This window comes from Marmota flaviventris, chromosome 2 (genome assembly GCF_047511675.1).
Source record: "Marmota flaviventris isolate mMarFla1 chromosome 2, mMarFla1.hap1, whole genome shotgun sequence".
Taxonomy (NCBI): Eukaryota; Metazoa; Chordata; class Mammalia; order Rodentia; family Sciuridae; genus Marmota; species Marmota flaviventris.
The window spans coordinates 195,426,003-195,440,940 of NC_092499.1; the positions used below are offsets into that span (position 1 = coordinate 195,426,003).

Consider the following 14,938-nt stretch of genomic DNA (forward strand, 5'->3'; position numbering starts at 1 on the left):
CAGCGATAGATGACAGCCTGAGGGGCGCTGGCCCTCCCTGCTGCAGACGCTGGCTACCAGGAAAACGAAGTCCCTCCAGGGTGGAGCGGGGCGGGTCCCAGCCAGGCAGCCTCTGACACTTCAGGGCATGTGGCAGGGTTGGGGGCACTGGGGGTGCAAGGTGGAGATGTGACATTAAAAGCACTGCTTCTTGGGGTGCCAGGTCAAGGGGCGCTGCTCCTCCAGCAGTGGGAACCCACCCCGCGGCTCCAGGGTCTCCTCTGTGAACTCGTCCTGGTAAACATGGCTTTGTAAAGCTTCTAAATCACAAGTGTTCACTGTAGAAAATGCGGAAATTACAGATTCCAAAAGGAGTTAATAACATTGACCTGCAGTGCTCACCATTGTGAGATACCCCTCCCCACCCCGTGCAGTTGTGTAGCGTGTACGTGTACACAGGTAGAGGCAGATAGTGTGGGCATGCACGTGTGTGGACATGCACCCGCTGGGTGTGACCACATGGATGTGTGTGGACTTGCAGGGCTTATGTCAATGACACCCTCTGGTCATATCGGGCTGTGCCCTGCAGAGCTCAGTGGTTTCAGAGCAGCGAGTTCCGTGTTCTAGGTAGTATGTCAGACGTTCCAAGTGGCTTCCACAAGGCTGTGACACAGGGTGCAGAGACCTCTCGAGGCCCCCGTATCAGGGCCTCCTCTCCCAGGATTCTTCCTCTGCGGCTCCACCGTGACGAATGTCGGAGAGATTCTTTGCACACACTAAAATCCCCCTCACCCTTTAATCATTCCAGTACTTTCAAAACACAATCACAGCGTCGAGATGCAGCTTGGGACTTTGCTCTTAGTGACCTGTTGGTATGGAGGGTGCTGTTGCCGGTGACCTCCGTGGAGGCTGGAGTGTTGCTAGGTGTTTGTTGTGGGTTCCTGTAGCTTTTCAGTGACATAAGCCAAAGCCCACCTTTCAGGGATCTCCCTTGCACTGACACGTGCTGGGTAGGCCCTCGTGTGGCCCTCCTGCTCCCCGGAGCCATCACTGGCCTGTTTAACTTCCCTGTTCTGGCCCCTCAGCTGTGTGATTTTAGGAAAGTCACCTGTTGTACCTCAGCCCCTTGTGGGTCCGGAGGGGCTAGTACCACCGACCTCAAAGTCCTCGGTGAAGACCAGGGTTAGGGCCAGAACGGATGCGGGCAGTAGTAGGAAATGACTGGCGGTGGAGTACCCACTCCGTGCTGGCCCTGGGCCGTGGACCTCTCAGAACATAGGGTCACCATGATCGTGCTCACTTTGCAGGTGAAATGTAAGTTGGCCGAGGAGCATTCTCAAGGTCAGTACAGAATTGCACACTCAAGTGACAGGTCATAGTCACAACAAAGGGACACTAAAAATTATTCTGTAAAATTACCTTGGGCTAATTGGGCACAGTGGCACACACCTGCAATCCCAACAGCTTGGGAGGCCGAGGCAGGAGGATTGAGAATTCAGAGCCAGCCTCAGCAACAGCGAGGTGCTAAGCAACTCAGTGAGACCCTGTCTCCAAATAAAATACAAAAGAGGCTGGAAATGTGACCCAGTGGTTGAGTGCCCCTGGGACAAAAAAACAAAAACAAAAACAAAAAAAAAAAACACCTTTGTCAATGTGTGTATGAATTTCCTGTTTAGACTTGGTCTCATCCTCAAGATGTCTCATCGGGAATGTGTAGATATCCCAAAATATAAAACCGGAAGCGATTCTAGTTCTGTGCATCTTGGTTAAGGGCTGATGTCCACCTGGACCTGGTATCATTCCACGTCTGTCCCTGTCAGTTCCCTTGGTCACATGGTGCATTATCGCTTTTCAGCAGCCATGTCTGTGTAAGAGGAGCTTTTTCAGGTAGTTTAGAGACTTTATTCTAATAGCTATCCTTACAGTGCTCGTCGAATTGAAAACCAAGGGCACGCGGGCAAATCAGTTGATCCTAGTTGTGTACTGAAAGCGTTAGGAGGCTCCACAGCACCAGGTGAGCCAGTCCCCCGGTTTCCCCAGGGTAAACTGGACAGTGGCAGCCTCCTCATCTTTTTCTAGGCAAACGGAGCCCTGCGGGCTGAGCGGGGAGCTCCTTCACACAGAGTTGGGGGCTCCAGGGCCTATGAGTCTGCCGTGGACCAACCCTCCCAGTCTGAACGGCTCCCAGGCCTCTACCCGGTGCTGAGCGGGTGCTGGGAACAAGGGCTGCTGTGTCCCGTGCCAGACCCTGTGTCCCCCACAATGGCCCTCCCAGCCTGCCCCCAGGTGGTGCTATGGAATGCAGGTGACCTCCAGACAGGCAAGTCACGGGGTCTCTACTAGGACCAAGCAGTGGATGGCAGTTTCTGTCACCCTCTTGTGTTCCCAGAGGGGAATCGCTGACCCTAGGGGCCAGCATCCATGCTGTGCACCAGGCACGATCTCTCTACTGTGTGCTCAGGGGTTCTCTTTGTCTTGTGTTTTTGTTTTAAAAAATGCACTGAGTTCAGTTAAAAACCATCCACCAAATGGATCCCAACACCAGTCTACATGTAGCCCTGGAGCTCCAGAGGACAGGGGTCCACATGCCTAAATCCCTTCTTAGTGCTGACAGGGACTTGATTCTCTTTTTACAATAAAAAAAGCTGAATAATATTGCATAGGAGTACCAGAAACTGCCTGGGTGGAAACAGAAAAGCTTTACACATGGCTGCAGCTGTGTCTGCACGTGTCCAGCTGAGGGCGCTGCGCACTGACCAACCCATGGCGACAGCTTCTGGCACTCAGGACCACAGAGTCGCACGTTTGCCACATGAAAGGAAAGTCAGGGTGGGGAGGAGGAAGCGAGGGGTAGGGGGTTCTGGTTCACTTCTGGTTCTGGAGCTGATTGAACAGCCAGTCTGTCCTTAGTAGAGTCTGTCCCCACTGTTGACACATGTGGCCTGAATGTAACAGCTCCCGTGACTCAGCGAGTGCAGCCCAGCTTGTCTGTGATTTTGGTGGCGTTTATGACATTGGGGAGGACCTGCTTATTGGCAGACCCCAGGGGGACGGCCTCCTGGAGCTCATACTCAGCCAGCCTCCTCACGACTCCTCACGGGTCTCGTTCCCACGCTCTGTCACTGCTGTGTACCCCAAGAAGTGAGGCCTGGTGTTCTGAGCGGCCCCATAGCGGCCGGATCTTGTCCTGGCGCACACAGGGCAGCCCAGGGTCTGTGCTCACTGTTCTCCAGGCCGAATCCGTGGTGGGAGCGGAGGCCACGGTGCAGCACCGCCGTCTCCCCTGCCCCACCCAGGCCCGCCACGAGGCTGCACATTTCTTTTTTGCCAAGAAGGCCCTTGAAGCGGTTGGCAGGGATGTTCCCGTCCTTGTGGGTGGGTGGCCGGAGGCGTCAGCGGCGACTGCTCCGAGCCAGACGTCGGTTTTGCGCCCACAAGATGCGGTGCCAACCAGGAGGAGAGATTTAATAGCTGCGCTGCATTCTGTGGCTTAGTCACCACGGGCGATTCTGTCTCCTGGGCTGATCATCAGGAGGTCCCCACTTGGGACATCACACATAAAGCCTGGTCATGATCATGCCCTGGGGTCCAGGTTAGCTCCCTGCGCCTCTCTGGTGGTATGAGAGGTGCCCCCGGGTCCTGGGGTGCTGAGCTCAGGTGTAGAACCTCTGGGAGGCTGGGGCGTGGCTCAGTGGCAGGGCACTGGCCGGGCTGCTGCGAGGCCCCCAGTTCCATCGCCAGCACAAAAACAAAAGCAGCCACCTGGGAGCCTCGAGCCCCTGCAGAGAGCAGGTGGGCAGCCAGGCCTGTCGCATCCACGTTCCCATCTCAGTGAGTGTAAGCGGTGTGCAGCTCCCCTAAATGCCTATGTCCCCAGGGTTCATCTCCAGGCCTGGGGGCAGTGACAGCACTCTGACATGTCACCACTGGGCTTGGAGCGTTGAGTGAGAAGGATTCAGGGCAGAGGTGGGCTGCGCCCTCTCAGGGCCGTGCCGCTGTGGCTCAGAGAACAGAGGTCGGGACTTGGAGACCCTGAGCGGAGGTGGTGGTGACCGCCCAGGCAGGAGCTTGGCGCGGGGTTCTGGTTGGTCACAAGGGAGTGGGGCTATTTGAAGCAGGACCGCAAGTGTTTGGGGGACATTGTCGGAAAACCGTCAGTTAAGTCACCCTGGATATTAGGTCACCCATGGGTCTGGGATGCAGGTCTCATCCCAGTGACTTAAGCAGAGTCATTTCTAAATAACGAGATGTCTGTGGCGACGACGCCATCCTTTCTTTCCAAGTATCATTTATCAGAGCTGAGAGGCGGCTTTCAGGTATGGGAGACTTGGGCCCAGGTGGCCTTGCCTCTGCTGTCACCTCCCCTGCCACCTCACCTGAGCAGCCTGTTTTTGTTTGCTCTGTGGTGTCTTTAAGACCTTTCCTTCAAGCAGTGATTTGAAATCACTGTATGTATTTCTTTAAAAAAATAGCTCCTCTTGGGACAGGTCAGATCGGGAAATAGTGGCCCATCTTCCACCTGGTAGTGGTTGACTTCGCTGCTGGGTGTCCACTGCTGGATGTCTGCCGCCTCAGTTTACCCCGGCCCTGTGCCTGCCCCGATCCTGTCTGCCACCTGCTCATCCCTGTGGGTGTCTGAACCTGCAGCCACCGTCCAGCACATGGTCGAACGTGTTTCCTTATTAAGGAAAGAAATCCTTAGACCCGTGGGTAGATGTATGGAGTTAGGGAACTGAGGCTGGACGAGGACCACCTGGCTCCTCCGTGTGTCTGAGTGTCTGTCCTGTCGAAGTCACCAGAGAGCCCTTGAGTCAGACGTCAGACTCGAGTCTCTTACGTGCTCCTGCAACAAGTGCATACCCTGCTTCTGACAGGAGTGCAAGGCTGCCCAGTGCGCTCCCCCCAGGCTCAGAGAAAAATCAGTGAATCTTGTCCCGGGTGGTCCATTGCCAACCACAGATGATGAAAAGCCCTTTCACAGGTGGCTTCTGGCCCAAGTTCTTGAGATGGCATGTAAGGAGGGAGAGCAGTGAGCTCTGCCCTTTCACGTCCTCCTTGTACCCAGAGCAGAAGACACAGCAGAGGCCCACATGAGGTCCTCCGCCTGGGTCTCGTTCCCATCTCGCGGATTCCTGCGCCGTTCATGGTACAGAAGCTGCTGTGCCTGCTGCTGCTCTGACCCCCAGTTCTGTCCTGAGGCCCCGCGAGACCCTGACCCAGGCTCAAGGCCCTGAAGTCTTCCCCGTCATGTGCTGTGGGATGATCCCCGTGAGCCCCTCAGCTCCACTGAGTACCCCGTCTTACCCCCCAGGGCTCTGGGGGCTTTGTGTGTTTGGTTAGAGAGTGGGTTTAAATGAACACTGACCGTGTTGCAGTTGGGAGCAGGAAGTGGGGAGTGAACTGCCCCCTGCCGGGCTCAGGAGAGGATCTGGAGGGGGCACCGAGGTTCCCTAACTCCATTGAGGGGCTTGCTATGGAAGAAAGCATGGTTAAAAGTACATACAGGGGCTGGGCTGTGGCTCAGCGGTAGAGCACTCGCCTAGCACGTGCGAGGCCCTGGGTTTGAGCCTCAGCACCACATAAAAATAAGTAAATAAAATAAAGGTGTTATGTCCATCTACAACTAAAAAATAAATATATATTCTTTAAAAGTTGCATACAGTTCTAACCACTCTTCCTCAGGGACATTTGTCTGTTTTGAGTGTTCGGACCTGTAACTCAGCATTTCCTCTTGCACCGGCCTGGGGGATCCGTTGCTAGGTGAGCAGTCGGCAAACAGGGCTTCAAAGGCTTATGCAGAGCAGTAGCAAAAAGAAAGGTGAAAAGGAGAGAGAGACCTGATTAGACCTTTCTCTGAAAGGTGGAGGTAGGTATAATGGCATCGTCTATGGGTCAAAATTGAAAGCTATTTAATCCCAGTTAGTTCACTATTAAATAAGATGGAAAAGTCTTGAAATTAACTTCCTGCTATGTGAGCGCCCTCGATGTCAGCAACAGAAGCAAAACCAAAGATCCGAGTGCAGCCAGCCTGGGCCGTGGGAAGGACAGGCCGTGGGGAGCAGAGGCCTGGTCGGGGCAGGGGGGACAGTGGTGGTGGGGCTGGGGCCTGTTGTGAGCTCCAGCTTAGGTCCTTGAGGTGCAGCGGGTCGGCCCACACGAGTCCCAGGGGTTCCAGAAACAGGGAGCTGGGGGCGGCCCTCTCCCAGGGCTTCCACAGTGCTCCCTTGGTGAAAGGGACACCGTGCTGGAGGGGGACAGTGCTGGGGGGTAGGCCATCCCAGGGAGAAGTGACCTTCTCTGCCTCCCAGCAGCGCAGAGGCGGGGGCCAGGACTGTTTCAGGCCCGGGAACGTTACACAGAGGCGTCCCTGACCTGCGAGAGCGGGCTCACGGCTTTCAGCTACTTGGTGTTGCAAAGGTGACACGTGGTCCATGCACTCTGCACTTCATTTTGGAGTTTTGCTCTCTTCCCGGCCAGCTTTGTGCGGTCCAGTCCTGGGCAGCGGCTGGGGTGCAGCTCCCAGTCACAAGAGGAGATGACCCACACCCTGGCGCCTGGGTGGCCCAGCCAGGTGGGTGGTGAGTTAGGTATTGAGTGTACTTCCCACCTACCAGGTTTTCTTTTGTCTTTTTTTTTTTTTTCCTGGTATTAGGATCAAACTCAGAGGTGAACTACTGAGCTACGTTCCCAGCCCCCCTTTTATTTATTTATTGTTTCAATTTTATTTTGAGGTAGGATCTCACTAAGTTGCCTAGGCTGGCCTCAAACCAGAAATCCTCCTGCCTCAGCCTCCTGATTTGCTTGGATTACGGGTGTGTGCCACACGCCCAGCTTCACTTAGGACGTGTTCAATTCACGACGGGCTTATTAAATCTCCCCTGTGATCAAGGCCTCCGGAATAGCCTCTTTCCCAGCTCAACCCTCTCCAAACACCTGCCTTTTTATTTTTCCCCTAAAGATTAAACTATAAGAAGAAAGTGGCAGGAGATACTTTTTTTTTTTTTTTCTTTTTTAAAGACACCGTGTTTTAGGGCTTAGATCTGAATACAAAGACGGCTCCTTTGGTTGAACATTAGAAGCCGTCCTCTGCTTGTTTCCTGTTGCTGTGGTAACAAGTGACATTTTAAAATGAAGCAAAGCTGCTCTCTCTCAGCCGTAGGTCAGAGGTCCACAGGAGTCTCTCAGGGATGGGATCAGGGTGTTCACAGGGCCACGTTGCTGCTGTGGGCTCTGGGGTGGTCGAGTCCTTCCTCCTGGGGCTCCCCAGTCTGTCCACGTTCCTGGTTGATGGCTCCTTCCTCCCTCTGCAAGATCCGTGGTGTCCCCGCTCTCTGACCTCCTCCTCTCACATCTCTGGCCACAGACCCAAAGGGCTCCCCTGCAGGACTCATGGGATCACATGGGGACACCTGGGTCCCCTGGGGTGATCTCACCCTCTCAGGGCCGCCTCCTGGTCACATCTGCAAAGTCCTGGGAGGTCACTTTCACAGGTTCTGGGGACCAGGGCTGCTTTGGGGCCATTCTTCTGCCACTGTACCTCCCATCAACCTTCCAGTGGTGACCGTGGGCTGGGGTGGCCCCACTGGGGACGTGTGTTAGGGGCCCGGAACCCAATGTAGGCCCGCGAGATCTGGACGTCCCGGGATTGGCACTCTCCTGTGGTCTCGTCAGGCTCAGCTAGACCTCGCAGAGGGTCATGTCTCAGCCCATCACAGCGGCCGGCCCAGGTTGGCGCCCCTGGCCTGCTGGGTCTCTCTATCCCTCTCACCACGGAGCTGGCCCTTCCCGCCTCCCAGGAGTGAGCAGGGTCCCCCTCTTCTGGGTCTCCTCTGCATACAGTGGGCTGTTCATCCTTGTCCGCCTGCCCACCCACTGTGGCCTCCCTCCCGTGCAGGGGGCCTGCCACCTCCGGCCCCTCCCCACCCCCTCCTCCTCCCTTTCCTCTCCCCTCTCCTCCTTCTCCGGGAGACCCCAGGGGTGCTCAGCAGACGTGTTTTAATTTCTTCATGGACTTTCAAGACATGAAAACCAGTTGCTTACATTTGAATGTCAGGACATCTCAGGACGAGTCCAGATCTCAGGTTTTTCTTGAGAAACTGGAAGCTCGGGCCATCCTGGGCCACATTCCCGCAGGGCTGCCTGCTCCACCAGTGTGACACAGAGGCGGCTGCCCCCTTGGGCTGGGATCCTGTTGGCCTGGCCTCTCCGCTCATCTGCAGGACGCGGTCATCATCTGGCTGTGCTCTGGGGTTTGCGACTCTACCTCTGGCCCTCAGGGCCGCCTGGCTGAGGCTGTGTCAAGGCCCCACTGGGAACAGAGTGTCGTAGTGGGGGGACTTTGCCACAGGCAGGTCCAGGGCTCGCCTGGCTTGGCCTCTGCCACTTCTCTGCTCCCGTCACCTTGGGCTACTCATCTTGGTGTCCTTGTCTGTGGGGACTAGTTCTCCCAGCCTCCTGCCATCGACTCCCTACTGTGTGACCTGCTGTGGTCCCATCCTGTGCCCTGCAGATTGTTGTGACCTGCCTCTCTGGCCACAAGCACCCCTTCCCAGTTACGATAGCCACGTCCCCTGGCAGCAGCCATGCCCTGCTGAGAACCCTGTCGATCCTCCCCGGGGAGGGCACGGGCTGAAGTGCCACAGCGCCTGGCCCTCCTGGGGCTTGTTGGGCTTGGCGCAGATTCTCCCAGAGAGCTGGTGTGGTCCCTCAAGGCCGTGCCTGTGGTGTGCAGCCTGCTTTGGGGTCTGAAGGACCACGTGACCTTCCAGAGGGGCAACTGTGAGCATGGGCCCCCGCAGACCCCCTGGTACAGACACTGTCATGGGCGGCAGCCCCTTGGGCCGAGGCCCTTGCTGTCCCCAGGTGCAGTGACTGCGTGTCCGTCATCTGTCCCTGCTCTTCCTTGTGCCTGAGTGTTCACATGCGTGTGTGTCTTCGTGTTTAGGTGGCCCTGGTCCAGTGGACGGAGAGCGTGGGCTTGACCCTGGTGGGCCGAGACCAGTCTTCCATGCAGCTGAGGACCCCTGGCGACCAGATCCTGAACTTCACCATCCTGCAGATCTTCCCCTTCACCTACGAGAGCAAGCGCATGGGCATCATCGTCAGGGTGAGTCCCGCCCCGCACACCCCGCACGCCCCGTGTCCCCAAGGCCTTTCTAGCCCTCCTCAGGGTGGTGTCTGCCGCCCAGACCCACACGGGAAGGTGTCTTCCTGAGCAGAAAGAGGTCCAGTTCATGGGGGCCCACACCAGGCCTCCGCTCAGCCCTGCCGGGCTGCAGGGAACCGAGGTTGCGATGCCCGTAGGTGGGCAGTTCCTGGTTACATGTGATTCGTTCTCTTTTGTTTAATTAAATACACACGGTTGAAGTTCGACTCAGAGAGCCATCTTAAAGTGAGCGATTCTGTGGTGTTTAGACCTTCCTGATGTTACATAGGTCCCCAACGTGGTCAGGTCTCAGAATGTGTCAAATCTTCATCATCGACAAAAGCAGCCCCTCGCCCACCCCGGCTCCTGGCAGCCACCGGTCTGCTTTCTGTCCCGGGGACTTACCTGTTCCTGGCGTTTCATGTGAATGGAATCAGTCGCCGTGGCCTGTGGTCGCCGTGGCCTGTGGTCGCAGGCTTCTTTCCTGGAGCGTGTTTCCCAGGTGGCCCCTGCCGAGGCGTGTGTCCGGTTTCACTTCTCCTTTCGGCTGACCGTATTCCATCGCCGCATGATCGGGTGGATACTGTCCTTATCCTAAACGCTGAGACCAGAGGGTTTTGGATTTCAGGTTTTTTTTCTTGGATTTTGGAATATTTGCAGGGAGGTAACGAGACACCCTGGAGGGGAGCCTTGGGTCTAAGTGTGAAATTCATCTGTTTCCTATGCACCTTGCACACGTAGGCCCAGGTCATTTTCTATAGTGTTTCCAGTGCACTTGTGTTTGATCACAACTTGCCTCAGGACACTTGTGGAATTTTCCACTTGCAGCGTCATGTTGGTGCTCAACAAATTTTGGGGTTGGGAGCATTTGTTTTGGGTGAGGGGTGCATGACCTGTACCATATTTTCTAATGCGTCCACCCACTGATGGACTTTCGAGTTGTTTGACCCACTGGCCGTTGTGAATGGTGCTGCTGGGATTGTTCAGGGACAAGAATTTGAGAGCCTGTTTGGGGGTTTGGGGTTTGACACTATGGAGTCAGGCAGGTTGGTTACCTGGTGGCTGGGTAACTCTCTCTTCAGTCTTCTGAGGAATTGCCAAATTATTTTCTAAAATGTTGTACCGATTTATTTTCCCACCAGCAATATATTAAGTTTCCATTTTCTTCACATTCTTGCCGGCACTTGTTACTTAAAATTTTTGATGTGTTTTGATTATGGCCGTCCTTAGGGTTATGCAGAGGTATTGCATCATGGTTTTGATCTGCATCTTCCTAATGATTAATGGCACTGAGCACCTTTTCATGAGTTTATGGCCATATCTGTATCTTCCAAGAATGTCTTTTCAAGTCCTTTGCCTAGTTTTTAGTTGGGTTGTCCTCTTGTTGATTTTCTAAGGGTTCTTTATATATTCTGGGTATTAGACCTTTATAAGATATGTAATTTGCAAATCTCTCCTTTTATAGGTTGTCTTTTCACTTTATTATAATGTCCTTTTATGCACCAAAGTTTCCAATCTCCATGAAGTTGAGTTTATCTGTTCTGGTTGCTGCTGTTGGCTTTGGTGTCACATCTAAGAATCCATTGCCAACTCCAAAGTCGTGAAGATTCACCCCTGTGTTTTCTTTGGGGAATTTTACAATTTTAGCTTATTGGGTCATTGGAGTCCATTTTGAGTTAACTTTTACACATGGTGTGAGGTAGGGGCTTCACTCTTTTGCATGTGAATATCCAGTTGTCCCAGAACCATTTGCCAAAGAGACTGTGATTTCCTCCGACTGCTCTTGGCACCCTGGTTGTGAATGACCCCTGTGTTTTTTAGTTCATGTGGTCACAGAGTGGGAAGAATGGTGACCAGTCAGCAGTGTCATTTTCTGTACTATTTTAGATTTTTAACCTACTTTCCATTGACACACAGCACATGCGCAGGGCAGGGCAGACATATAAGCGTGCAGCCCCACTTGTTTTTTGCGGGGTGATCCGGGAAGCTTTCGAAAAGGATATTTAAAACAAAACAAAGCAAATAAAACAGCTCAGCTCTTTCTAGCCCACTTATGCTCCCAACAGTCTTCATGGTCAGTTCCAAGGTGGCTGAGAGCCTGGCGTCAATGGCAGGAGAGGTATGTAGCCACAGCAGTAGTGACAGTGGGAGGGTCACCAGTAATAATGTGGGGTGACAGTTAACCAAGGCTTGCTGTGCACCGGTGGCTGTTCTGAGTGATGTGCATGGTAAGCTGCCTCACTTGCTTCTCACCGTAGTGTAGCGAAACAGGCACCATTTATGACTGAGGGGCGACAGAGCAGGAAGCTGAGGTGTGGAGGGCTGAGGAGCCACCTGAGGTCACACAGCCGGACCATGCCAGCAGGGATCCAAGCCCAGGCCGTCTGGCTCAAGCTGGTGCTCTTTTCCTCTAGGACCCAGGGCTAGGGTGTGCCAGGCGGTGGGCCCCAAAGCTCAGGGGCACCTGCAGCCTTGTTGGGTCAGTTAGGCATTGCTGCCTTGCAGGTGACACCACCTTCAGTGGGTTGAAACAATGACCTGTGCAGTCCCTGCTAGTCTCTGTGGGCCAGGCAGCCGGGCGTAGCTTAGCTGGGTCCTCTGGTCAGGATCTGTGAGCGGTCAAGGGGCTGGCCAGGGCCACTCGCTCTAAGGTCTTGCTGACGGGATCGATGTTGTCAGGATTCAGATCCCCGCGGGTGGGTAGACTGAGGCCTAGCTCTTCACTGACTGGGAACCAGGGACCGCCCTCAGCTCATGCCCAGCCAGCTGTCCATCAGGGCGAGCAGCTGGAAACGTGGACAAGCAGGGAGATACCTCTGCCTGCAACCCAGCATCAGAAGTGACGTCCGATGCCTTAGCCTTCGTCCAGGATCACAAGCAAGTTCCTAGGTCTAACCTGTCCTGAGGCGGTGACCAGCGAGGCGTGAATACCAGGAGTGGAGGACACTGGGCACTGCCGTAGAGGCCCCTGCCTCGGCACTGTGGGGGGACACAGGCGCTCTCTGCCTGAGCTGATGATCCAGAGACGCACGGTGTGGACGTGATGGGAAACGTCCCATTCTAAGGGACTTTTATTTCCAGTACCAGTGGGGACTCTCAGACTGTGTGGGACCTGATCCTTGGCAACTTTGGGGTGGGGGGAGGCTCTTCTCCCACACAGCTGTGCTTTCCCACTGGCCCACGCCCGCCTGCCCTGAGCACACATCTGCTGCCCAGCGCGCCCAGCCTCACTCCTGTAGGTGAGGCTTCCTGAGGAATCCAAGTCATTATCTCCTACAGAATCGCTCCAATTTCATTCCAGCATTATTTTTTTTTTTAAGTTCTAGGGCCATGGGCTCTGCTGAGGTCATTCAGGGGCTGAATCATCATCGGAGAGTCCCCAACGCCCACTTCTCTTAGAACAGGCGAGCGGGACACGCCGCCCTTTGTTTGGTTGTAAGGGACTCTTGTTCCAGACGCACGTCATGCTACACGAGGTGGCACATGGCCCTGGGTCTCCCCACGGCAGAAGGGGCCTTGCTGGAAGTGGGGGTGCCTGCAGGTGGCAGGTCTGCCTCACCTACGGCAGCTCCCACTGCCTGAGAGTTTTTAGAACCAGCGTTCACAGTGCAGGTGTTTAGAACAGGTAACGATGTCGAGAAGGGACTATGAATGGTTCACCTCCATTCAGTTTTTTTTTTTTTCCTGAGCATATATGACTGTGAATATCCACACACATTTCTATAAAATTGGCATTGAACTTTTGATCAGTCTTTCCAAGCTTCCCCTCCCCCCCTTTGAAACACATGCAGAGGAAGGAAATTTTCTTTTATGATTGAAATCTGATTTTAGTGTGTGCACGATGCTTTGTTGAAAATGTACCGCTATTTCATTCACTTTTTATTTTTTTCTTCAGTACTGGGAATTGAACCCAGGGGCTCACAGCTATGTCCCCAGCCCTTTGTATTTTTTATTTTGAGGAAGCGCCTTGCTAAGTTGCCCAGGCTGGCCTTGAACTTGGAATCGTCCTGCCTCAGCTTCCTGAGTTGCTGGGATTACAGGCGTGTGCCACCTCACCCAGCTATTTACTTTCCTTTTCTTTCCTTTTTTTTTGGATGCTTAGGTTGTTTCTCATTTTTGACTACTTAAAAAAAATAATATCGTGATCGTCCACCTCGGCAGGCCGTCTTCAGTGGCGTACCTATTATCTTGCTGATTTTTCCTTACTTTCTGAGTTTTCTCTTTATCTCTGGTTTGGGTGGAAATCAGCCTTACACTGCACAGATCTCACTTTGCTCCTCTGATGTGGCCATTCTCACCCTGCGCTCATTTGACAATCTCTGGAGACACTGTGGGAGTCACAGCCCCAGCCTCTAGTGGGTGGAGACCAGGGATGCCGTGTCCTCCGGTGCACAGGACGCCCCCACAACGAAGAACGGCCGGGCTCCGGACGTCACTTGTACAGAGGCCGAGACACCCCCTTCTAATGTGGCCACACAGCCTGCCTGTCGTGTGCGGTGACTCTCCGGTTCCTGATGGGAGGAAGTGTTGGTCCCTGTATAACCTCTCAGCGTGCTTTAGCGACTGTGGGCGGTCACAGTGTTGCTCTTGCCGGCTTCTTGCACCCTGCCTGCTGGACGTGGGCAGGCAGGCTGAACCTGGAGCCTGTCCTCGCCCTGCAGGGCTCTGTCCTTAAGCAGGCAGGGGAGGTGGGAGAAACTGGAGGCTCTGGGACACTTGTCTTTCCAAAGGAAGGCCATGTCACCTGTTAGGTTTTTGTTGGTACAAGATGTCCACCACGTCCCCAGCTTCCCACGTGGAATGACGGAGTTGGGCCGGTAGAGCCGGTGCTGTTGGCATTGTCTGGGTGAACGAGGCTTTGAGCAGGTGCCGGGGAGGACACGTGGGAAGAGGAGCCCCACTGCGGTGCGGCACAGGCAGCCGACTCTGAGTGTGCGGCGCGGCTTTGCCACGACGTGGGAACGGAGTGAACTGGCGATGAACTGGGCGGGAGGAAATGACTCACAGAGGAGATGTCCATTCGGTGTTTACGTTGGACAGCGCGCCCCAACTCTCTGGAGCCTCTGTGTAGTAAAGGAAGCCAGGCGGGGGGCGTTGTTTCCTGCAGCCATGTTGGTGAGCGCCCTTTGGGTGGAGGGGAAGGGAACCTCCCGGGCTTTCATGTTCAGAGCCTTGTGCCTGGGGGGACTTCAGTGAGTCAGCGCTGTTCCTAAAGGCTGTCCGGAGGGGGGTGCGGGAAAGCTGGTCCAGAGGAGGCCTGCACCCCTGCTCTGCCTTTGGGCGTCCGTCCGTTCTCAGGGAAGGCTTTTGTGGGCATTTGTCTTGGGCTTCCCCGGCAGCAAAATTGAGGCACAGGAGTCAGTGGCCCTGTCCAGGCCCCGCCTCCCCGTCTGGAGGCCTGGAGGAGAGAGCGGGGTGGGATCGGGCCACACGCCTCCAAGCAGGAGCTCCCAGTGGGGCGTCCAGCAGCCGCACCCCATCCCCTCCCGCACTCGCTGAGTCGTGCCAACCACCAGCGTCTCTAGACATCGCCAGGTGCCCTGTGGAGAGTACGCTGCCACCTGACCAAGGCCAGGGGCCTGCTGCCGTCCCATCAGGAGCACCGGCACGGGAGGGCTGTATGTGGCCGGTGCCCGTGCCCCGCGGGATGGCTTGTTTGGGCCATGATGGTCCCTGCAGTGAGCACTCTCAGCCGAGGCAGAGAGGAGAAGCCCAGGCGCACACAGCAGCCCTCCTGCCTGGGCAGCGGTGCCATCAGAAAGGCGGGAAGATCTGTGTCACCATGTCCTAGCAAAGCCCCCCTCGTGTGGTTCC

General features: G+C 55.1%; 1 protein-coding gene across 1 annotated transcript in view; it reads left to right on the forward strand.

The window, feature by feature from the left end:
• Positions 1 to 14,938, forward strand: part of Atp9a (ATPase phospholipid transporting 9A (putative)) — a 121,051-nt gene that overhangs the window by 82,243 nt on the left and 23,870 nt on the right. The window contains exon 15 of the mRNA XM_027946392.2: positions 8,924 to 9,085. Within this exon, the coding sequence (XP_027802193.2) occupies positions 8,924 to 9,085 (162 nt within the window). The remainder of the gene's footprint in view (positions 1 to 8,923; positions 9,086 to 14,938) is intronic.